This window comes from Haliaeetus albicilla, chromosome 25 (assembly GCF_947461875.1).
Source record: "Haliaeetus albicilla chromosome 25, bHalAlb1.1, whole genome shotgun sequence".
NCBI classification, from domain to species: domain Eukaryota; kingdom Metazoa; phylum Chordata; class Aves; order Accipitriformes; family Accipitridae; genus Haliaeetus; species Haliaeetus albicilla.
Window position 1 is genome coordinate 4,313,644 of NC_091507.1, and position 24,816 is coordinate 4,338,459.

General features: G+C 40.2%; 1 protein-coding gene across 4 annotated transcripts in view; it reads right to left on the bottom strand.

The window, feature by feature from the left end:
* SHROOM2 (shroom family member 2) overlaps positions 1-24,816 on the bottom strand; it is a 132,370-nt gene that overhangs the window by 75,753 nt on the left and 31,801 nt on the right. For all 4 annotated transcript variants that reach the window (XM_069770428.1, XM_069770426.1, XM_069770425.1 and 1 more), the window contains exon 2: positions 2,280-2,431. In XM_069770428.1, the coding sequence (XP_069626529.1) occupies positions 2,280-2,431 (152 nt within the window). The remainder of the gene's footprint in view (positions 1-2,279; positions 2,432-24,816) is intronic.

Here is a 24,816-nt window from a genome sequence, read left to right on the forward strand (position 1 = left end):
GATCCAATTCAATCCAGACCTGCAGGAGTGCTCTCACAAAGACTAAACAACTGGTTTGCTTAAAGACAGGACTGTTTAAAGCACTCATAAAAATTCAGCCTAAGATTTAGGGCAAACAAAACAAAACAATACTGTTGTTCAAACCATAACTTCTGAAAGAAAGCATGCAACAAGGCTTTTATAAAACCTGCATCATTTGAACTTCCAACAGGAAAAGAAAAGCTGTTTCAGCACACAGACAGCAGTGCATGAGAACAAGCTGGCCAAGAATAAAATGAGACTGGACGTTAAAAGGTTTCTGACCGTCAAAGGACTGATGTCCTAAGGCAACTTTCCAAGAGAAAGAGCAAAGTTGAAAAACCACAGACAAAAGCCCTAGCTAATTTCATTCAGTAAGTTTTATGAAATTTTATCTAATATTATGCAGGCTTGTCAATGACCCCAAAGGCTCTTGCCTCTTTTGGGAGCTATGGAAGTCTTCATGAACTTAAGACAAAAATGTTGTTAGGGAAAACAGCCACTATTTCAGCCTCTTGGCTACAACAGCTAGGTTGCTTTTGCCCATTGCACATGTGCTAGGGAAGTCAAAAAAGGAGGGATGAGAAAGGACTGATGAAAATCCATCAGCTTTGCACCGAACTGCACACAGGCATGCATAGCAATGGGGCTCTGTTGCCTGCAGAGAACAGCCGCAAATCCCCAGCAGCAAATCAGTGCTTGATTAGCTGTATGAAAGTCCTCCAAAATCACATGTGTGAAGTGAAGAACTTGTGAATGACAAGAATGGCATAGCTGTGTCTCTTAGAAGGGTTATTTCAGCATCAAACATTCTGCCATTTCCAAAGATAGATCAGAATTCACAGATTCTGAGCAAGTTACTGTCATAAAACTGAAAAGCACCAGGAAAGAGGGAATCTTTCCACTTGGTCTAAAGCTTTTTGTAGTAATTAAGACTTGCTGTCTTGGCAGATTCTTCAATGTCTATAAAACTTCTCAACCCTGAAGCTCTCTCTTTCTGTGACAGAAACAGCTGATGTAACCACTGCTAGCAAAAGTGCTTTTACTGGAATAGCCAGTGCAAGTTGAAACAGCTGAATATCAACATGATTTATAATAGTTGTGAACCCATTTTATTTTGCATTTATTAGCTTTAGTGCTACAAAAATTTTGGAAGAGTTTCCAGAAGTAGCTATTGGTGAGGATAAAAACTATCACCTGAGGAAGAGATTCAGGTTCCCATAATTCTTTCTATCAAAAAAACCTTCTTAAACCAAAGGTGAAAAGCATGCTTTCGTACCTCTTACCTATCAGTGCTATCTCACAAAAGACAGTCCTCATTTAAGACAGCCTCAAACTATGCTTTTATTTATAGACTGGATCATCATACCTGTCAAACCCCAATTCTCACCCTTTCTGTGTTGCAACAAAATTCTTTTTTTATTCTAACAGAGACACCCAAAATTCTCACATGAAAGACTGGTTGGTATAATTTGATAAAAGTAATTCATTAGAAAATACTGATTTATCCGAGTAGGAAATTAATGAGAAAGATTTTGTTGTTCAAATTTCCTGGTTTGAATTTTCTTCAGAAGTTACAAGATTTAACCTACTTTAACAGCTGTTCACTTTTGTCAAAATTATTTTATGAAATTTACGTTTAATTCAAGTTAGCAAAAAAAGTGCGTACTTAAAAGTTGTAAGTCAAAATGACGAAACAAAAAGTTTCCGTGCAGAAAATGTGTTCTGTTTTGATAAACCATTTCAGTTTTTCCCCTTCACTAATAACTAACTGAAAGTACTCTTTACCCAAACCACATCAGAAATGCTTGAGACCTCAAATATTCTCAAAAAGTGGGAAAAAGCTTTTCCAAAAGCTTCCCATGTAACCCGTTCCTCACAGCCCAACTGGCCTGCACAGCAAATGCACTAAAAAGCGTTGCCCATGTCCGCTCACCAAAGGCAGGGAAGCAGGGCTGGCTGGACAGCCTGCTTCAGGCACTGCACTTCAGGAGGACAGAAAGAACAGAGTCCCGACTCATCACATCACAACAGTATTCACAGAACATATTGCCTCAGTTTTTGCTCTGATCAATAGGCAACCTCTCCCCACGTCTTCTTCCATAAAGAGTCTGTGTTCAATGAGGAGGTAACACCGCATAATGTGCGCATTAATAACTCTGAATGAAAAGATTATCTTGCCAAGTCTTGGCAAATTTAGTTGCCCAGTAGCTTATAGCCTGAAATACATTTGGTTTTCCAGCTGAACGACACAAGCTTACCTTTTTACGACAAGCTTCAGTGTCTTGTGTGAACCTTTCACCAGACAGATTGCTTCTTGTCGGAAGCCGGACAGGCCCACATCATTGATGCCAACAATTTCATCCCCAGCCAGTAACTTGTCCACAGCTGCAGCTTTGCTCCCATCTTCAATCTGAAGAAAAAGCATATGAAACGGTTGAATTATTGAGGTTGCGTAGTGCCACCTTTACAATAAGTTAATGAGCTTTCAATATTGGCTTCATATAATAATTAATACAATAATTAAGTGCTTAAAGTAATTAAAAAAAAAAATTCAAAAATGCTACAAAGAAAGAGCAATGATACACAGACAATTAGAATAGGAAAGAAAAGGAAGGGGGGGAAACCTTCAGAGAAAACTAGAGAGCTTCATGGAAATTTGGGAGTCAAAAGCATCTGTAATCTTGAGCTCTGTTCAATAATGTACAGGTAATCCTACTTGCAAATAGAGTTTTGGGCAGGCATCTTAAAATCTGGTTCTCTACAGAATGTAAACAGAAACATTAACCACACAGTCAATAACATTAACCCACAGTCAACTCCAAAAATCTGGCATGCAATGAAACCCCCAAATACTGCTTTATAAGCAGGTCTAGGAAATAAATTGATTTTCATCAGGCACATAACATTTAGGAAAATATCTGAGAATTTACAATCCATACAGCTAACAGCTCTGGTTGGAAGAAGAGATCATGGTCTGAGATCCAAGGAAGAAAAACACGTCACACTACTGAAGAACACAGCAACACTAAGGAAAATTCACTGGAAGATTGTTTTGCTGCCACAGGCATCTCTCACATGCATTGAATTTTTACACAACTATTCATAACATGTGGCGAAACACACACAAGATAAATTAAAGAGTCAGGTTTTGCCAATTCCCACCCCAATGAAGGAAGAAAAAAAAAACACATTATGAGTTACTCATTTTCAAAATTTAAAACAAATCTCAAAAGCTTGATCAGCCAGACTAGCAAGTACCAACAGTTTGAACTGATTTCAAATCAGGTTATGCAGGTAGAAAATTAGAAAGGCCAAAGCCCAACTAGAACTTAAACTGGCTACTGCCATAAAAAGACAGCTAAAAATGTTTCTATTAATACATTAACAACAAAAGGAGGGCTAAGGAGAGTCTCCATCCTTTACTGGATGCAGGGGGAAACACAGTGACAAAGGATGAGGAAAAAGGCTGAGGTACTTAATGCCTTCTTTGCCTCAGTCTTTAATAGTGAGACCGATTGTTCTCAGGGTACCCAGTCCCCTGAGCTGGAAGACAGGGATGGGGAGCAGAACGAAGGCCCCATAATCCAAGGGGAAACGGTTAGTGACCAGCTACACCACGTAGACACACACAGGTCTGTGGGACCAGATGGGATCCACCCAAGGGTACCGAGGGAGCTGGTGGCAGTGCTCACCAAGCCACTTTCCATCATTTATCAGCAGTCCTGGCTAACCGGGGAGGTCCCAGATGACTGGAGGTTAGCAAATGTGATGCCCAACTACAAGAAGGGCTGGATGGAGGATCTAGGGAACTAGAGACCTGTCAGCCCGACCTCAGTGCCAGGGAAGGTTATGGAGCAGGTCATCCTGAGAGCCATCACACGGCACATACAGGACAACCAGGGGATCAGGCCCAGACAGCATGAATTTATGAAAGGCAGGTCCTGCTTGACCAACCTGATCTCCTTCTATGACAAGACGACCTGCTTAGCAGATGAGGGAAAGGCTATGGATGTTATTTACCTGCACTTTAGTAAAGCTTTTGACACTGTTTCCCACAGCATTCTCCTGTCCTGGTTTTGGCTGGGATAGAGTTAATTTTCTTCCTAGTAGCTGGTATAGTGTTATGTTTTGGATTTAGTATGAGAATAAATATTCTCATGCAGGGTGGGGTGGATCACTGCTCAGAAACTAACAGGGCGTTGGTCAGCGAGTGGTGAGCAACTGCATTGTGCATCACTTGTATATTCTAATTCTTTTATTAGTATTATTATTATCATCATTATTATTTTCTTCCTTTCTGTCCTATTAAACTGTCTTTATCTCAACCCACGAGTTTTACCTTCTTTCAATTCTCTCCCACTGAGTGGGGGAGAGTGAGCAAGTAGCTGCGTCATGGCAGCTGGGGTTAAACCACGACATATCTTCATCAATGATCTGGGCAAGGGGATCGAGCGCACCCTCAGTAGCTTTGCAGACAACACCACATTGGGAGGGAGGGTTGATCTGCTGGAGGGTAGGAAGGCTCTACAGAGGGATCTGGACAGGCTGGATCGATGGGCTGAGGCCAATTGTATGAGGTTCAACAAGGCCAAGTGTTGGGTCCTGCACTTGGGTCACAACAACCCCACGCAGCGCTACAGGCTTGGGGAAGAGGGGCTGGAAAGCTGCCCGGCAGAGAAGGACCTGGGGGTGCTGGTCAACAACCAGCTGAATATGAGCCAGCAGTGTGCCCAGGTGGCCGAGAAGGCCAACGGCATCCTGGCCTGTATCAGAAATAGTGTGGCCAGCAGGAGCAGGGAGGTGATCGTCCCCCTGTACTGGGCACTGGTGAGGCCGCACCTCGAGTCCTGTGTTCAGTTTTGGGCCCCTCACTGCAGGAAAGACATGGAGGTGCTGGAGCGTGTCCAGAGAAGGGCAACCGAGCTGGTGAGGGGCCTGGAGCACAAGTCTTATGAGGAGCGGCTGAGGGGACTGGGGCTGTTTGGTCTGGAGAAAAGGAGGCTGAGGGGAGACCTGATCGCTCTCTACAACTACCTGAAAGGGGGTGTAGTGAGGTGGGTGTCGGGCTCTTCTCCCAAGTAACAAGCGATAGGACAAGAGGAAACAGCCTGAACTTGGGCTGGGAGGGTCTAGATTGGATATCAGGAAAAAATTTCTTCATGGAAACGGTTGTCAAGCATTGGAACAGGTTGCCCAGGAAAGTGGTTGACTCAACCTGGCGGTATTTAAAAGACGCTGTAGATGTGGTGCTTAGGGACGTGGTTTAGTGGTGGACTTGGCAGTGCTAGGTTAACGGTTGGACTCAATGATCTTAAAGGGCTTTTCCAACCTAAACGATTCTATGATTCTGTGAGTCTAAATATAGCTGTAGGTGTTGAACACTTTGCAATTCAGGCCCTCAGCTTTCTCAGTTTCTTCCCATGTCTTTTGCTGTCAACACAGCCTCCAACTTCTGAGTTGCTTGGGCTCATGATGTGCGCATTTAATTTTATTCCTCCCTCACTTGCTCACAATCCGAATCCCACCTCTTCTTGTAGATTTGACATTTTGTCTTCAAAGCAAAGACTTTCACTTATGTCTATATTATATTTTGTGTTGACTACAGTATCTCCCAGTCCCACATTATTAAATGCTAGTGAACCTACAAAGAATAATTCGTTGTAATTGCCCCAACTGCAGGAATCTTCATAAAGAACTGCCATCTTCTGAGGCATCAAAGTCAATCAACAATGAGATAAATCCAGAGGAAACCCAACTTCATGAATTCTGAAGCTCACAGTACAGGTTTTAGGAACACTCCAGCAACAACAGTATAAGTTAAATAACCTAATAAAAAAAGCAATATCTCTTGATGAAAGTACATTAGGATGATCTCATACACCACAGCAGTCTCACTGCAGGCACATAAAAGCTCTCTTTATATAAGTTCAGGATAAATGTTCTTAAAAATCTTCAGACCTGTAAATCTAAGCCAAAAAGAATGCAATGAAAAATGCTTAGTCTTATATCCCATTCTAAAAAGCTCATTATTAATACTAATCAAGCAAATTTATTTCCAGAACTTATCTTAATAAAGCCACAGATAATTAAAGACAGAGCAAGTTTCTGTATCCCGATACATCTCGTTCTTAAGCTATGACCTGCCCTCTGACCTTCTTTCATATCCTCTGAACATCAAGAATTTACCAGAATACCTAATTATCGCTGCAAACGTTCAGTAAAGTTGAAAACAAGGGTGTAGCAGTGGACATTGCTTATATGCAAGGAAAGATTTCAGTTCAGGGATGTCAGGTACAGAGTGGCTGCCATACGAGGGACCCTAAAGTCCGGCAGAGCTGAACAAAAGAACAGGCAGCCTGGGCCTCATGTATCTCAAGCCTCCTAACAGGCAACTGCGAGTCTTTCAAGTGTTCAGATGCATTCTTTGGTTACTACTAAATAAACTGCATTTTGAGGCATGAACCCCAGCAGGTTAGAAAAGCGGCACAAAAACATTAACGGAAGTCTGAGTTCAATCACTAGAACTGTAGGGAGAAGGTCAAATTGGGGGGAGGGGGGCGGGAGGGGGGGGTGTGGAGAAAAAAATCTTGTAAGAGGACACATTTTAAACTCCAAAATGTGGATGCCAATCATTATGCCCTGAGCAAGGCATGAACCTAATGACAAGGAGTGAGAAGGCCCTGGGCCCTGCCACCTGGGCCTTAAGACTTCAACAGGGTCTTTTTTTTTTTTTTTTTTCTTTTTTAAAAAAAAGAAAAAAAAGGGGGCAAAAATCTGTCTCCTAGGGTTTCAAGGAATGTTCATTGTTCTCAGCAAGCATGTTTGTTTTTTCTTCAGGCTGGCAATGCACTGACGGCAGGGAGTATTCAGTTACCCCCTCTGAGTTTTCATTTCAGCAGGGAGACTACACATTCCACACAGTGCAAGCTTTCCAAAGAGACTCTGGCTGTCCAAAACAACATTAATCAAAAAAAAAAAAAAATCAAAAAAAATTTTTAAAAACCAAAACCTGAGCACAAAGCTGAAGCTGTCTTAGTGAAAAATAGAAGCGGCTTTCTTTAATATGTTGTCTCCAGATCAGCTGCAGCTAGGGAAAATAAAAACTACATATCCATTCACAGTAGAAGTCTCCTTGAGCTGAACAAATTTAAACATAAACCTTTCGTAGTCAGATCCCTGAACGGCTGTATGAATGCAATTCCACTTGACAATGCACTTTTAAATGGAAATGGGAAAGTTAGCTAGACAGGAAAAATACAATGTCTTCAGTTACACTAGAAGTCCTTTAGTCATAATGACTAAACAAAAGCATTGGGCTTTGCATACATCTAAAGAAATGCTGCCAAAAAAAATCCACGAGGAAAAGACCTCTTAAAAAATATTGCCCTACTAACCTGCCTCCTCTGCTCAAACTTGAGACAGTGCCATTCCAGCTTCTCCTCCAGGTTTTCTGTTTTTCTGTTTACTAGTCTTACAATTTATTGTTTTTATTTACCTACTGTCGTGGTTTAAAACCCCAGCCAGCAACTAAGCACCACGCAGCCGCTCACTCACTCCCCCCCCATCCAGTGGGATGGGGGAGAAAATCAGGAAAAGAAGTAAAACTCCTGGGTTGAGATAAGAACGATTTAATAGAACAGAAAAGAAGAGACTAATAATGATAATGATAACACTAATAAAATGACAACAGTAGTAATAAAAGGATTGAAATGTACAAATGATGTGCAGGGCAATTGCTCACCACCCGCCCACCGACACCCAGCCCGTCCCCGAGCGGCCAATCCCTGCCCCCCACTTCCCAGTTCCTAAACTAGATGGGACGTCCCATGGTATGGAATACACTGTTGGCCAGTTTGGGTCAGGTGCCCTGGCTGGGCATGAGAAGCTGAAAAATCCTTGACTATAGTCTAAACACTACTGAGCAACAACTGAAAACATCAGTGTTATCAACATTCTTCACATACTGAACTCAAAACATAGCACTGTACCAGCTACTAGGAAGACAGTTAACTACATCCCAGCTGAAACCAGGACAACCTACCCATTGAGAAACTTTCCATCTCATCAGACCTTCTCTAGAAGTGTAAATCCCAACCAAAACACGTGAACATTTTAGAACTAGCAAATACACTCGAAAATTTCACAACTATTTTTCACACCTCAAACATTAATGTATTTCACTCACCCATCTACAGAATCAGCTACGCTATGCTGTGTTCAGGATTTAAGCCCAAGTTTTAAGATTTAAGATTTATCTTCATTTCCATGAAGATAAATAATTTAAGATTATTTATCTAACTAGCATCCATTTTTTTCTGAATTTCAGGTGCCCAGAAAAACTAGGTCAATAACTGAAAATAAAGCCTTGAAAATGCAGAGGGAGGTTTTAAGATGAAGTCTTTCAAGAACAGTCATAGAATCATAGAATCGTTTAGGTTGGAAAAGCCCTTTAAGATCATTGAGTCCAACCGTTAACCTAGCACTGCCAAGTCCACCACTAAACCATGTCCCCAAGCACCACATCTACAGCGTCTTTTAAATACCGCCAGGGATGGTGACTCAACCACTTTCCTGGGCAGCCTGTTCCAATGCTTGACAACTGTTTCCATGAAGAAATTTTTCCTGATATCCAATCTAAACCTCCTCTGGCACAACTTGAGGCCATTTCCTCTCATCCTATCCCTAGTTACTTGATAGAAGAGACCAGCACCCACCTCACTACAACCTCTTTCAGGTAGTTGTAGAGGTAGATAGAAGAGACCAGCACCCCCAGGTCCTTTTCTGTTGGGCAGCTTTCCAGCCCCTCTTCCCCGAGCCTGTAGCGCTGCGTGGGGTTGTTGTGACCCAAGTGCAGGACCCGGCACTTGGCCTTGTTGAACCTCATACGACTGGCCTCAGCCCATCGATCCAGCCTGTCCAGATCCCTCTGAAGAGCCTTCCTACCCTCAAGCAGATCAACACTCCCTCCCAATGTGGTGTCATCTGCACTGAGGGTGCACTCGATCCCCTTGTCCAGATCATTGATAAAGAGCACTGGCCCCAAAACCGAGCCCTGGGGAACACCACTTGTGACCAGCCGCCATCTGGATTAAACTCTGTTCACCACAAGTCTCTGTGCTCAGCCACCCAGCCAGTTTTTTACCCAGCGAAGAGTCAACAAGAAGAGATCTGCCTCAGTCACTGTCAGCAGGCAGATGCGACTGGATGTAAACCGAACAACCCCTCTGCTCAGTCTGGAGTACTTGCAGGAACTGAATGCCCATAAAGTACACATCTTCAAATTTTTATAGCAATAGCAGGAAACAAAAGACACACACACAAAAAACCCCAATCAACACCTTATTTTCTTATAAATAATGGACATAAGCCTTCAAAAAACAGGTATAGTTACAGTGCCTATCTTGGATGAGTAAAGAGTTCTAGAAATGCCCTCAAACCATGCTTTCGATATGTATTTAAAAAAATCATACCCCCCCTTACTATGCTGAATTAACAACAGTAAACACCATGACTTCCTATCCTTAACAGGGATGTTGATATTGCTACCAAAAAAAGTGTTTTCAAAAGGAGATGAAAAGGATGTTTGTTGACAAAAAGTATCTGCTTGGACAGCATCCAACTCTCACCCTGCTGTCCCTGATGACCTCCCTATAACCAAGAGCAAAGGCAAACTTTGGGATCCCTGCATCAGGGAGGACTGGAACTGCAGACTTCTGCCATCATAACGGTATCTACATTAATTGTCGTATCTTCCCAGATTTATTTTTGCTTATAAAAAGAGACACCAATACAAGATGTAGATAATAAGATAAAAAAAAAAAGGTGATTGAAAAAACAACACACGTAACTGGTATGTGAAATTCTTCCTGTGAGAAGGAGAGAGTGTCTTGAAATGGGGGAAGAGCTGAGCCATGGAGAAAAGTCTAACAGCTAGATACACAAACACATTCAAAGGACACTTACGAGTCTATTTCCACTGTTGGCAATACACGCAAAAGAGAAAATAATGGCCTGTATTTGCAGCTTTAAAATGCTGCAGTGTTGATGGTAAGCACCACTTCTAGAATGTGACCCCTTCACTTCTGTGTTTATCAGATCTGACGCTTTACTTAAAATACCCACATTCCTCTATAGGCACCTGTATAAACAAGCAGGAGACAGGTTGGGGAAATGCCGTGTCACACAAGATCTAGTTTTGTTTACAATGACGACAGTTTCTTGTCCATGCTCTCTTTGGACAGGGTGGGAGACGGGATGGAAACCCAAACCCAGGGACAAACACAGGAAAAAACAGCACCATTTATCAGCATTCTGCTATAGGCCATGATAAACTATTTTATCATAATTCACTTCTCGTACAGCCAAGAAATGATTCTGTGGTTGTTTATCTTATGAGCATCTAATACGGATTTTTTTCAAAAAACTAATGATCTTTGTACGAGATCTTCAGAACAAGTCAAATGTAGGAAGTGTTAATTATTTTGATTTGCACAGAGTTAAACAAAGGAGAAATAGGTTTACAGTTCAAGACTGGCATTTGTGTAACTTTGAGGAATCAACATAAAAGTAACAGAACTGACCTAAGTCCAGCTACATGTTCTGTAAATGCAGTCTTGAGCGGCAAGGGCTGCATTCACCAGCAAGATTCATGGGTCAAACTGAGGCAGGATAAAACAGGGGTGCAAACTGCAACAGGACCAGACTGGTACAGAGAATGGGTGTGTATACATCAGGCATCTCGCACAGGCATGCATGCGCTATAAGCTGGGCAAGGCTAACACATTTGATTTTACATTCTTTCACATCCTTTCTCTCCCACTTGTGATTTAGTACTTGGACATTAAAGAGATTGTTGGAAGGACACCTGGCAGGGAACTAACTCTAGCCCTCTTTTACAAATGGGCTCAGAAGCATATAGGGAAACAAGTCCCAAAACGATGCAGGATGTCTGCAGCAAAGCAAGGAATTCCACACAAACCTTCAAGTCACTGGAGGGTACCCGTAACCCCGAACCACCTCTCCCCACAGACTGCGGGTCCAACAACCAGCATTAACCATGCAATGCAAACTTTAAGGAACATCATACAAAAAAAAAAAAGAAAGCTTAACGATGGATGTGCTACCAACTTGCAAAATCTGGGCCTACGCAATACTATGTAATACTATTAACTTGGCAAGTGCTGCACTTTGATCAGGCAGGTAAGCGTCTGCTGCATTTGGTGACACTCTACCTTAACAGAGAAGCCAGAACTTCCCTCCTGCCTGGTATCATCATTGCACACCCCACCAGCCATTGCCCATAGTTGCTCCTCCCCAGATTATGTTTAAACACCACAGCAAACAGCACTAAATTTTAGGAACATTTATTCCAGGGCAATGGATTTCCCTAACAGCAGTTTCTTTCTTCCCTAGACCTGAGGGCAATGGCTCAGGGTCACCGTCACAAAACGGTCAGGCTGGCAGGAGCACTGCCTTCTGTTAACAGGTGGTTCTTAAAAATCAATTTGGAAACATTTTTTTAAAGGGTAGAGTTCAGTAATAGGACACAGTCTATCACGGCCCTTTCCAATTGCTCTTTATTTGCTGTATTTAAACATTTGGATATTTGCCCAGCAATCTTTTTGGGTTTTGTTTTAAAGAAAGCACCATATTTTGAAAAGCTGTCACTTGGTACAGTTCTTTAAGTATTTATTCAATTTTTATAATTGTGTCCGCTCCACTGTTTTGATTAAGGGCTTGCTGTCACTTCCACTAGAACAGGCCATTTTTGTGGGGGATTTATTACAGCTGTAAAAACTGACTCCAGGCTGAAACCTAACTTCAGAGTTCCTCAAACCAGAAGTGTTTAAAAAGTATGGTAGAGCACTCACCATTTCCCTTGTTAAAAATTGATACATATACATAAACTGATTAATACTTTATTCCAACCTACATTCAAAACAATACCTACCATTAGCCTGTGAGAAGACTTTTCTGATTACAAATCACCTGTTACTATTTCTAAGAGGACACTGTTATTACATCTATTTAAATCAGAGGGCCATTACAAGCTCTGTAAATTGAGGACCAATTAAAGTATTTGAAGTTAAAAATTTAATGAATCTTTGCCCCAAGAAACTAATGATAACAATTTCCAGATGAAAAGTGTTAGGAAGAGAGATTTCATGTAGATTCTAAAAACTGAATGACAGATGTTTATTTTTAAAGTTTTTTTCAAAGTGATTCCATTGTTTCAGCAACAGAAGTTGGAAATATTTCATCACTGCCGAGTACTTGTACTAGAATTTAAAAAAAAAAATTAAACTAAAAACCACCTTGATGCTTTGAAAGCATAGAGCTAATGTATCAGGAAAAGGAAGGTGCGGCTGCTTAGCGTCAGGGATGTTTTTTTGCTATTAGTACCCAAGCTTTGCTAAACACATTTCACAGCTTCTAAATAAAATTTGCTTTTTCCAACTCAGTGAGATTTACCACAATAGCATTTAGAAGCAGATCCAGGCCTTTTCAGCCCGCATAACTCACACCAGCAGGCCTGCGTATATCCCACCTCCACAGAGCAACTAAACAGGTACAAACTGTAGTCTTTGGAGATTTTTCTATGCAAGAGCCCCTCCAAGGCAGCACAAGTCCGGCAGGGAAGGTTCCCAGCCATTACAGTCCTGATCACCCCAGGCTGGCACCCAGGCAAGAGCAAAGCAAAAATGGACCCTTACCTGGAGTAAGAACAAGGCCAAGACAAGAGTGGAAAAGATGCTGGAAGCAGGGGCGGTGGAAGAAGCCTGCTGTTGGTGCTGATCCTCAACCTGGAGAACCCCAGTCCCCCTCCTCCCTCACACCAACGTTAACACTTGCAAAGCATAGCTCAAGTTTTGATTTTTTTCTAGCACCTCATCAACATCTAGACACCCTCCTACTGCTGTTATTTAGTATAGCATTTGTCCAGACAAGCTGTACATGTCTTACAAGAATTACTGAGAAATAACTCCCATTTACTTTTAGCCAAGAGTTTGGTTTTGCATTTCACAGAAGCTAATGGCATCCAACCCAAGGGAACCCATCTGAACTCACAGATCTCTCACACTGTTCTTAAACATACCTTCCTATCTTTTTTCCAAAATGACAAAATAACCTGTATAAGAAAGGAGCACATACCTGTGCTATGAAAAAAAAAGAGCCAGAAGGCCAAAAGAGAACTTCTTTCTCTATATGCAGTTTACTTATTCTAACAAACCTCTTACCAGAGAGGTTTGAAAGGGTTAGCTTATCCACATTTACTTGTGGAAGTTTACTTATGGATTATTATATATATATATATATAGGCTGTTTATATATGTAATCTGTGCAGTTAACATTAAACATTTTTTATAGGTCTACATTTTTGTACTTTCGGCTAATATGAACAATGATAAGAATGGTTAAAAAAGAGGTTATGCATAGAAACAACTCACATTTTATCTTTTCAAACTGATAACAGGAACAGACTTCCAAGAGGAAAAATACAACCTGACAAAGTAATCTTTATGATCATAAGGTTCAAGGCTTTTTACTTTGCAACTACCATACACTTCCAATGAGGTTGGCTTATCTTTCTGCCTTCCTGTTCAACCCAGGAAAATAACGTCACAGCTTGCCAATGTGCCCTTGACATTAACATACTGAATGCAATCCAACAGCCTGTAAAAACCACTGCATAACTAGTGAAACAGTAGGATGTACTGACAAATCAAAGGAAAAAAAAATTGGTGTGTATGTATGCTCATGTAGGTACAGTTATGCATTAATTACAAAGGAAAAGTCCGGTTTCGTCAACTTTGTTTGTGAAGAACTTTGACATGCCTCAAAGGAAGACACTGAAAGACCTAGTAGACAGCAACAGAATACTTACTGATTTCACCGATTTCCTTCAGTCACTCAGTCTAAATGTAACCTTTTACATAAAACTAAAGTTGCATCTATGCCTATATTTACAGACTGCTGTGGTTTCCAGAAAAAAGCAACACTTCTAGACACAGGTAGTACTGATTAAGACCCAGCAACAGAAAAAACTGCTTCATTGCCTGTTAAGTTTCAAAAAGCACTGTAACGGGTCTGCCAAAAGCCACAGGAATTTTACAAACAGTATTAGGTTTCCATTTTAAATACTTTCTCTCAAACAGCCCATTTTTAACAGAATACTTATCTTGACATACTCATACCATCATTGGGTTATAGTCACGCCTGCTATGTGGGACCTTCCATTTTTGTCATAGCACAGATGCTCATTTTTCAGACAGTGAGAAAGTATAACGTTCCCCAATGATAAGAATATTCTTACAAGAATTAACTCCTGAAAACTTGATTTTAACACAAAAGTAAAAGTAATTTTTAATAGTTACTGCTGAAGTATTCATTTAGAAACCCACTGCTATGCAGTGGAGTGAGCAGAACATAACGTTGCATGTCTAAGCAACAACCTAACAGACATAAGCATTAATGAGAAGAGAATGACCTGCTCTTGTAAGAACCAATAGCAATTTCTTCAACAAAAGTTCCCCTTTGCATTGTTACTCAACTTTAAAGAAAAAAAAGTCTCTCTAAGGTGCTGAATTTTAAAAATGTGTCTTATTTGTTGACTCCCTTACCCATTTCTCTGCAAAGAAAACAAAAATAAAAACCTTGAAAAGGGTCAGGCTCCTTCTAAAATTTGAGGGGTTTAAAATTTGACAACAGACTTTGTTCTTTACATTAACTTTTGCTCCCTGTTCAGAATTGATATTCAGGCTCACAGAGCACCCAAATTACAGACTGAAGCCTTCCTTTGCCACCATCTTCCTCAACAATTCCAATATTTAAAGCCAAGTTCAAACAAGAAGATGCATTTATTCCTTCTTTCCCTACCCCAGTGTTAAAATGGGCAACAAACCGTAAAGCTGTCTTAATTCATCATTATTTAGACAACCCTATTTACTGTAAGTATGTAGTACTTCAGACTGAATAGATGCAGGTACGTGTTGCCACTCTACCAAACCCATGTTTCTGCTGTGCACTCTGTATGCAATTTCAATTCTTCTTTCTTAAAGCAATAAAAACTCGGAAGCTAGTGGGATGACCCTCAAGAACACAAAAATCTGTATTATTATAGAAACAAAAGGTCTGGGTAACCTTGCCCTTAGTTTCTCCTCTGTTGTTGTTTATCAGTGTCCCAGTAAAGGAAGAGAGTTTCCACCACTCCACTTTCACCCAGAATTCAAACATGAAAAGATGAAGAAAGCAAACACTAATTACAGTATTAAATATATTTTTCTAGGGCAGGAACTGCAACACAATTGCTCCCAAAATTATCAGACAAGGTTCACAAAGCAAGTTGCAGAAAGGACTGCACGGCAGTTCCTGCTGAAGCTGTTCCACCTTGTCAACTTACAATATCTGAGCTGAGTGGTATGGTCAGACAGAGTCGCTCTTACAGAGACAGACTGCTAATGCAATCAGTGTAAATCTCTCATGATGCCACAATAATTAAAGCATGTCAATAAAAAGCCTACCAGTGTTTTTATGCAGTTTATTGACAAAATGAAGTACCACCCATCTACCTTCCTAGGGCATATACTCATCTGAACAGGGCATGAAACATCCATGTAGCTAGAATTAAGCACCAACACCTTAAGTCTGTTCTGAGACTTCTTCAGGAACGTGAAAAAACCAAAATCCAATTCTGTGGTGAGGGACTAATCTATAGCAATTTATACCCCTAGACATCATTCACATTATGGTATCCTGCCCTTTTTCCCCTAACCGTCAATACTCTGTTGCCATATATTTCAGATTTAAAAAAAAAAAAAAAAAAAAAAAATCTTTCTTAAAAAAAAGAAATTTTCCCTTTTTAAACAGACGTAGGTGTTCATAATTTCAGGTTCTTCCTTTTGTGTAGTTGTTCTGTCTACCATTCCTTACAAATCCATTACTTAATATCAGGAAACATTAGAAGAAATTCCTTCCTCATGAAAAATTTACCATAGGTTTTAGATATGCAAGCATTTTTGGCATCTCTGAGTATCTTGCCACCTTTTCTCTACTTTAGAGGTCTAATTCTTCCTAGGATTAATGAGAGATAATTAACCAATAAGATCATTATACTGGGTCATGCAATTCATACTCACATGACAATGCTTATTTTTTTCTTCAGAAATTACAAAATTGTGCTGTCAGTTAGCAACTAATGCACTAAAATCACCATGGATTAAAATAACGGAAGTTTATACCAAACAAACAAATAGGAGCTTCAAAAAGCTGCATGGATTTAGCAGTAAATTGTGATGTAGCACAGGAGAATTCTTATATTCTGAAATTAGAGTATGCTTACTACTCTAAATGGACATTTTCCAAATGGGCTTTCATTTGTGGCTCTTCTTCAAAAGCTTCATTGTATAACACATGTTGCTGACATAGTTAGCTTAGAGCAGGCACATTACTCCAAAGACTTAAAAATAAAAAGTTTTAAGGAAATATCAAAACATTACACACGCAATTAGCTGCTTTTCCTGATTAAGAAGGTATATATTTAATTATGACAAAACTACTCAGTTTGACAAACATCTGTATTTCTGTTTGGCAGAAGTATCTGTCATATGTGCATATGCACTTACTAAAAGGCACATCCTGTTCATGCAGCACAAGTCACAACTCCACCGCACAGCACTTGCTCAAATACGAGTGGAATTTTCGGGAAGAATGTTTGTACAATAATTCTTGCACAATAGGAGAAAATTTATAATTACGCTTCTATTTTCCCACTATATATGCACATGTGCATGTCATCATACATATGGCTTATGTCTCCCACTGCTGCCTATGCTGGTGAACACGAACACTTCTCAGAGGCATGTATTCAAGCAGTATGCAACCATACTAATGAAAAATTCATGTCTTCGCACGCCAGTTTAGAATGTCAGTGTTGCCAGGAGGTTCACTGTTCTAAATATCACACTGCAGAGGAGATTTTGAACTTGCGTATCTTGATAACTGACAGACCATTAAAGACTGCCGGTACTGACGTTCTGAAACGAGTCTGTAACACTGTTAAGGAAACTGAATATTTTGTGGAACCCACAAGATACTGTCTGTATTATTTATGAACACCATGAAACAGCTGTTTGCCTTTGAGACAAGACAGGTCTTAAAGCCTAACACTGAAGTATGCAAGAGCTGGGAGCAGAGCAGTATTTTAACCCACGATTTGATAGTCCTGACAATTTCCCACAGGCATATTCTTATAACCACCTTCAGAGACAAGCAGCATGGTCTTTTGGAGAGCCTGCCCACCGTAGGCAATACTTACATTCAAAACTTGCCTTTCATTCTCAAGCCTGTCACCACAATCTGCCTTCCCCCAAAAGCATATGCTGAGCAGAGACCTGATTATTCACATGGTGAAGGGCAAAGGATTCCCTAGACAAAAAAACCCTGGATTTTGTTTTATGCATAAGATCGATACATGTAGGCTGAAATTCAATCACAAAGGAGGAGTATTTTTGTAAACACCAACTTGGAGGTTGAAATTTCAATGCACATCTTAAACTCACCCTGCAAAAATCATTAGGTCACAAAGCATTACAGGACTTATCTGCCTATTGAGTTCAACAGAAGCATCTAACACCACTAAGAACAGCAGAGAAACAATCTACTCTTCTGAATGATACCCAAATATTTAAACCGCATACAACATTACAACAGCTACATACTGCAAAATTTTGTTTGCACTGTATTTAAATTCTCTCTAAATTCAGTAATTTTTTACGCTCTAAATTGTAGGAAAAACCTTTTATTAAGATTTTATTTATGATGGTAAAAGAAAGATGAAGGTTTGACTAAACCAGCAACTTGAAAGCCTTCTGCTTTCCAAATGAAACAGGCAATGTGTTTCTGCATCTTTTATTTTGGGCACAGAGGCTGACCAGCCTCCTACAGGATAATTTGACATTTTGTGATTCAAGAAACTGTATTATCTGATGAAGATTCTGTTATGCATCTAAGACTACAATCAGCATTACATTAGTTGCATCACAAACTCAATAATGAGGATGAAAACTTTTTTTTTTTAAATAAAAACTGCATTCAGTGGCATGTAATTCTAGTAACAATTTGGTTTCTGAAGATGCCTGCTGCCTTTGCCTCGTGCCTGTCTTCATTCTGGATCACTGACCACGCAGGCTTAAGACTTCACTGGTACACAGCTACCTGCAGGGCTGAACCATATCACTTCCAGAAACTTGGGGAATATCTTGCATTCGTAGGTAAAGCCATCATCCAACAGGTCTTCCACCATTTCCCAGCTGAAGCTTAAAACCTATAGCTCAAGCTTACTTCAGGCTGTGCATTAGTCTATGCAATCTTACCAACAAGGCAGTTTGTTGCCTTCTTCTACTATAGAAATAACAGGCTGTTTCCCAAATCCTTCCTGGGATTCCTCATTCATAGTTGCTTAAAGAATAAGTGGGTGTACTTTAAGATGCTGAAAAAAAATTAATTGGAGAGAGTAGTACATCGCTGAGTGGTTCTGTCTCTCAGTAGTTACACTGAGGACTAGGCTGCAGCTGAATAGGTTGGGTTTTTAGGTGATTGAGTATATCCCATCCTTTAAATGCTAACGACGCAGAAACACATTTTAATCTCAACTTACTAGGAAGGGGCTTTGGGAAAGATGTTCTTTTAGCCAAACATCTGACAGATGTGGCATATTCCTAGAGAAGAGCAACTGCAGGTTTCTCTCTGCTTCCACGAGTGTTTATGCACTTTACGTTCCTCATTATAGACATAAATACTAGGAGCTGAAATCTGTATCTAAGACTGCCCATTCACCTCTCCTCCAAAAAGCACCCTAGTCATGGTATACAAAGAAAGAAAGAAAGAAAAAAGGGGAAAAAAAAAGGAAAAAAATTAATCACATTCACTTTGTACTCTCGCCCCCGCCCTACCAGTCCAGGATTCCTTCTGCACAGTGGTTGAGCAGCACCACAATGTCCCAGCAGCCAGCCTGGTGGTTAGGGCAGTCTCCCAGCTATAGGAGGTGCGAGTTCGAACTGCCCTCAAGCAGAGCAAGAAACGCCTCCCATTTTCTGGACGTGCATCCCAACATTTGGATAGAACATAAAAGATGAGCAAGCACCGCTTCTGCTGCTGCCTCATTTGCTTTGTTTTAAAAGAAGAGCAATTAGTAATCCCCTACTCAGAAAAAGGAAGGAAAGAAGAAAGCGGTGGGGAGTGAAGAAACAGTTCACCCTAAGCTTGTGGTTTGTAAATTCACTTTGCTGCTGCAGTCCCGACTCTCCTCTTTGAACGAATGGGGGAGAATTCAGACCGTTTCTCTGTTCAGATGTTCATGTTGGGATACTTCTTTAAGCAGCTCCTTGCTTAACAGGGAGGTTTCTGAATTACCTATTTCAAGTGCTTCATTACTATAAACCGTATATGGACCCTAAGAGCTAAACATCAGACACTGTAATGACCAATTTGCAAGCCTCTACAGTTTTTTGTTTGGCCTAGGTATGGACCTGAAGACCAGTTAATGCATTTTTTAGGTATCTGTCATCTCAGCTCCTGAAGATGAACCTTGCTATTTTTGCCAACAACTATAGTTCCCCTGTTAACAGGTAAAACAGATGGTATACCTAGAAGTAGATTTGGAGCTTTTGTTTTTAATATTAAAAGAGTGTATTATTACTACAGATGAAAGTTGGGGGCTGCTGAAAATACGAACATATTGCAAGCCTCTTACTAAGCAAGTCAGTACCAACCCACTGTTTTTTTATTAGACAGCTATCCCTATACTCCCTGTGTTGTTGTTAGTTTCTCTATCTCAAGAATAGCTAAGGACTATGAGAAGCATGAATTCAGGTGGCTTAGTTCCTCCTGTTTATGTATATCTAATGTTTCAGAAACACGGGTCTGCACCTTCGAATGCACCTGAGCAAGAGAAAAACACTACACAGACACCCCAGAAAGACATGCAGCTATGTGAATTCGGAGGAAAGTTGCACTGGTGTTCTGAGTTTTGTCCTTGTCTCTAGAGGTGCAGATGTGCCTTCTGGGAGTACCTCCCAAAACTCTGAGCTTCCTCCCAGTAAGCTGAACAATACTCTTCACTTCTAGCGTACTGTGGAGAAAAACACATTTGCTCCTTCCGAGATACAGGAAGGCAGAGATGGGCTAGCAGTAGTTCATTTAAGTCGGTCTGGGTCCGTACCACACAGCAGGTATTAGCAGCCGCAGTATTGTGCCAGTGTGGGCTGTGGTTGATACCTCATGAGCTGTTCAACAGAGGGAAGAAATGTGGCTTTTTACATTAGGGAGTTTCCAGAGCATGAGTAAGACTGAAGTGCAGGAAGTTAGATAACTGTGCAATAAAAGACCTAAAAATTCCATTTCAGTATTTGAGGAAAGCTGCAGGGACTCCTGCTGTGTTCACATACTTTATTTTCCGAGCTGTATAAAGTAACTTTAAGACAAAACATTTCACAAAGCTCTCTCAAGTGCATAGACATTACCAGTTAAAGGAAGCATGGTGTATCTACTAGACAGTACCTCCTCCTTCCTTCATTTTCTAAGCCACTGGTTTACATTTCTGTACAGAAAAAGCAGGAATTCTCTTACTCTGAAATATTAGCTAGTTACATGAAGCTTGAGAGACTGGTTGGCTACATACAGAATTCTACAGCTACAACAGATCCCTAACAGTTATCAGTCATAGGTTTTTCCCTGTCTGGGCATGATCCGGTTTAAGTTTACAAATAAAATCTCACTGCATTTTACATGCAGTTATCCAAACCACAAGTTTGTTTCTGTCTTCTATTCATAGTTTTCTCATTACAAATACTAATCCCTCTCTCCTTCCTCCTTTATCAGTTATCTACTATAGTTATTATTTGCATTTCAAGACTGTTTCAAAATAGGAATTAACATGCTGAAAGTACTATCTTTTTAGTACATAACCTTTGAATTCTTCACTGGTTAACTATTCTTATTTTAGAACTTTTTCTGTATGGTGGTTCTTCCATGAAGTTTAAAGGTTGTGATCCAGAGAAATATCCATATACTATTTCTGGAATACCACTGCACTTCATTTCATGTTGGAAGTATCATATTTCTTACTTATCAGAGAGGCATAAAATGCAAAGAACAGACCTCTTAGTTGGATAGTTTTGTTTTTAACAGCAGTGACTGAAGCGCTTCTGGGGTCCAATACCCAGCTATATTGTATAGCAACTTACTGGCAGTAAATGAGGAAGCCTACAAAGAGTATTCGTTTTGCTTCAGAAGTTCACCCTCTCAGTCCTACCTGGCATAGCCACTACCCTGTGGCTTGCATTAAAGGCTACTAGTTTTCCTCATTCATTACTTCACTGTAAACAAAACTCCAGAGGAATACAGGTAGCCTAAACTCCACTACACATGCAAAGTTCTCTGCAGTGATCTTCTGAAAGATACAGGACCAGACAGTCTGCTGCCACAGAGCCAGCAATATCATCTGACATCTGAACTATAGCTGGCTATCTCAGCATCAATTTTCCAAGAGCTTAGCACAAAACAGTGAATAAACTAGTAAGTTAGTGTACTTAATAATGCTATGATTTACTCACTAAAACAGCTTAAAGCTGTAAAAAGGTGATTTAAAAAAGTTTCCTACAAATGGGAAACTAAGAGTTCGAAACTCAATGAAAACATTGCCTACTTCACACTAAACCAAATGTGCATCTTCAGGATTCTTACAGAGAGCCTGTCAAATACAAACAAGGAAAAATTGGCTGAGTTTTAAAAATTGTGCAGTTGTCTTGTGATAAGGAACACAAGTCTCCTTCTCCTGATAGTATTATTAATTGGTAATGCTATTCCTCCATGCTGCTATAACACTGCACCTCTGCCTTTCATTCTTCTCTTTGCGAAAGGAAAACATTTTTTTCTTCAGGAAGATAATCTAGATTAGGAGGCAATACAAGCAGCTTGTTAATTATACATTTGTGCAAGGAGCACAACAGTTGCCCTGCTTGTCAAGAGGATTTAAAATATAAGCAGCACAGGGCCAGAAAAAAAAAATACTCATTTAGAAAACTCTGAGTCTTCTACCACAAGACTACAAGTAAAAAAAGTGCAGTTCATTTACTGGTTAAAAGAATCTCACATAAGATTTATCAGCACATACTCAAATCCTGTGCAAAAGAAAAATTCGAAAAAGTCACATCTTAATCAACTTCGACATTACGGATATTTTCAGTACAGTGGATGATACATTTAAAAAGCACCTTTAAGGCAACTCCATTTTGCAACATGTCATAATTTTCTAAGAACACAGTGGAAGAAGTTACTTTAACTCCAAAACACCAACAGTCAGCCTCCTCTCACAGAGTAGCATCATCTTTGACCTACAACACTGTACCAGCTTTTTCAAAAGTAACAGCAATTTTCCCAATTACCAAAAAAAAGAAAAAGAAAAGAAAATGGGAAAAAGAACACAAAGCTGAAAAAAAATTTGACCTTATGGAACTTCATGGCTGCTTTTACACCGCTCTGTTACCGAAGGGGGAAAAACAAAGGGTAATTCCATCAGCTGGTGCACAACAACTCAAAGCAACCTCCTGGCACCGGACCAGAAAGCAAAGCCAAACCGGCCCTCCTCGTGAGAGACCGCGGCGACATTTGCCGGCCTCGCCACACAACCACCTCCTCTCCCGGAGCTCCTGCCCGCCGGCACCAGCCGGAGGGACGGACGGCTCTGAGCAGCCCCGAGGTTCCACGGGCACGTGGGTACGAGAAGATCCACGCGGTGCCTCGTGCTGTACAACCGTCCCACCCCAGCCGTACCTGCTGCGAAACACTTGGGCTCCAATACCGGCAAATCGCAGCGTAGAAAAATTGAAGAACATCTAAGGTAGCGGTTTTGCTCTTTCACCCTAAAATAAAGACCACTCCCTTTGCTTTCAAGCATAAAGTTTTCATGCTGGAGCGTTATTCTGCAGCGTGCTGAATATTACATTTATACAACTATCTCAAGTATAAATTGCATCGAAATATTTACAGTATCGCAATTTTAATAGGGTTGAAATATTTACAGGTTTGCCTAAGCCTATCAAATATTCAGCTTGTCTTCGGTTACAATGTATAAAATTTGAGTTAGGGATTCTCTCTGTTGTTTTGTGGCTGACAAATTTATAACAGTTTGTACCAGGCTGTGCATTGTTTGCAAATGATCACATCCCGGAGGCTAAACAAACTGATAGATGGAAGAAATGAAATACAGAACCACACTCCAGCCTTCAAAATGTGCCTGTCTCTCAGTCAACAGCACAGAAGTGCAAAAGTGTTTTAAGGAGCTTTGTAGCAAAAAAAAAAAAAAAAAAAAAGAAAAAAAGAAAAAAGAAAAAAACTAACATTTTTTGTGGCATGAGAGGACATGTAGCAAAAAGTATGAATCTTACTGTACACCAATTTAAGTACTGTGCCAAGCAAAAAAGTGATCCAAATCAATTAACTGGGGAGAAGGAAAGAAAGCAAAATAACCCAATCAAGTGAGGTATATTCTTCAGCAGTTGTTCTGTGGCTGAACAGACAAAAATCCTCTCTGTTAAATGGACACACTGGCAACATTTGAGACCATGAAGGAATTATCTTAGGGTAATGTCTAAACATGTTGACATTTAACAAGTTTTCTTCTAGACTCATGGAAACTGCCACAAAACACCAGTCATGAAAAGCTTTTTTTTTTTTAGTTGTACAGATTGCACAAGACAGATGAACAAACACAATACTGCTACAAAAGACAGTATCAAGCTCTGTCGCATAGTATGGAATAACCACAAACAACAAATACCTATTGCTTTAATTGGCATGAAAGCAATATTGCGATATATTTGGTCAATGCAACAAAGAAACAGCAACAGTAAAATAGGATCACTACCAAAGTATTTAATGCTAGAGCACATTTCTATTAAATTCATAGTTTGCCAAGATGCTGGGCAGGCAGAGTTGAGACACAGCAAGACTTTACCAGTTCATTTCTCTGGACTCAGGGAGAGTTTTAAGGGAATGCTTGCAGAATGACTAGGCTTGATAAGAAACTCCTCAGCTAATTTTGGCCAGCTCCCAAACTGAACTGGTTTAACACAGTAGTTTGAATTTGGAGAGTGGCTAAAGAAAGAAAAGTTATCTGGATCGTAACATTTAACACCTGACTTGTGGAAAAAATGAAAAAAATGTCATTCTGTTAAATATTTTCACTTTTAAGACAGAATATATTAACCAAGGAAAGAAGACAAATAAAAGTGCCTGGGCTCTCTAGCAGCATGCCTAAAGCTCAAGGTTAAAGTACAACTGACCCCACACAGAGCCATTTGAACATGTGCCAAATGCATGAAGTTAGGAAGTTTCATGCTCTGCTAAAGTGACTTTCACATCACTCATTGGCTTCATCTCGGATCAAAAGCACTAAAAGAAAAACTGCAGAGAATCTGATTACAGACGGCTTTTACTGATGCTTTCTACTTAATCTCCTCTGGAATGCGAGGTCGTAGCCCTCCCATATTTTAAAAGGGATCTATATACTATATGCACACTCAACTATTGACACTGTACAAATAATATTTTGCTTTCTCATCTGAGCAATGTAACTTAAGGAGTTTATTGCAGCCCACAATAAACCCACAAAACTCCACCCACAAAACATGCATATGGCTGTATGGCTTCGGATGCGATTGTACCTTCCACAGTGCTCGCTGCCTTGTAAATATGAAGATACTTCATATGTTGTAGTTATCTGTATTACAGCTTGTA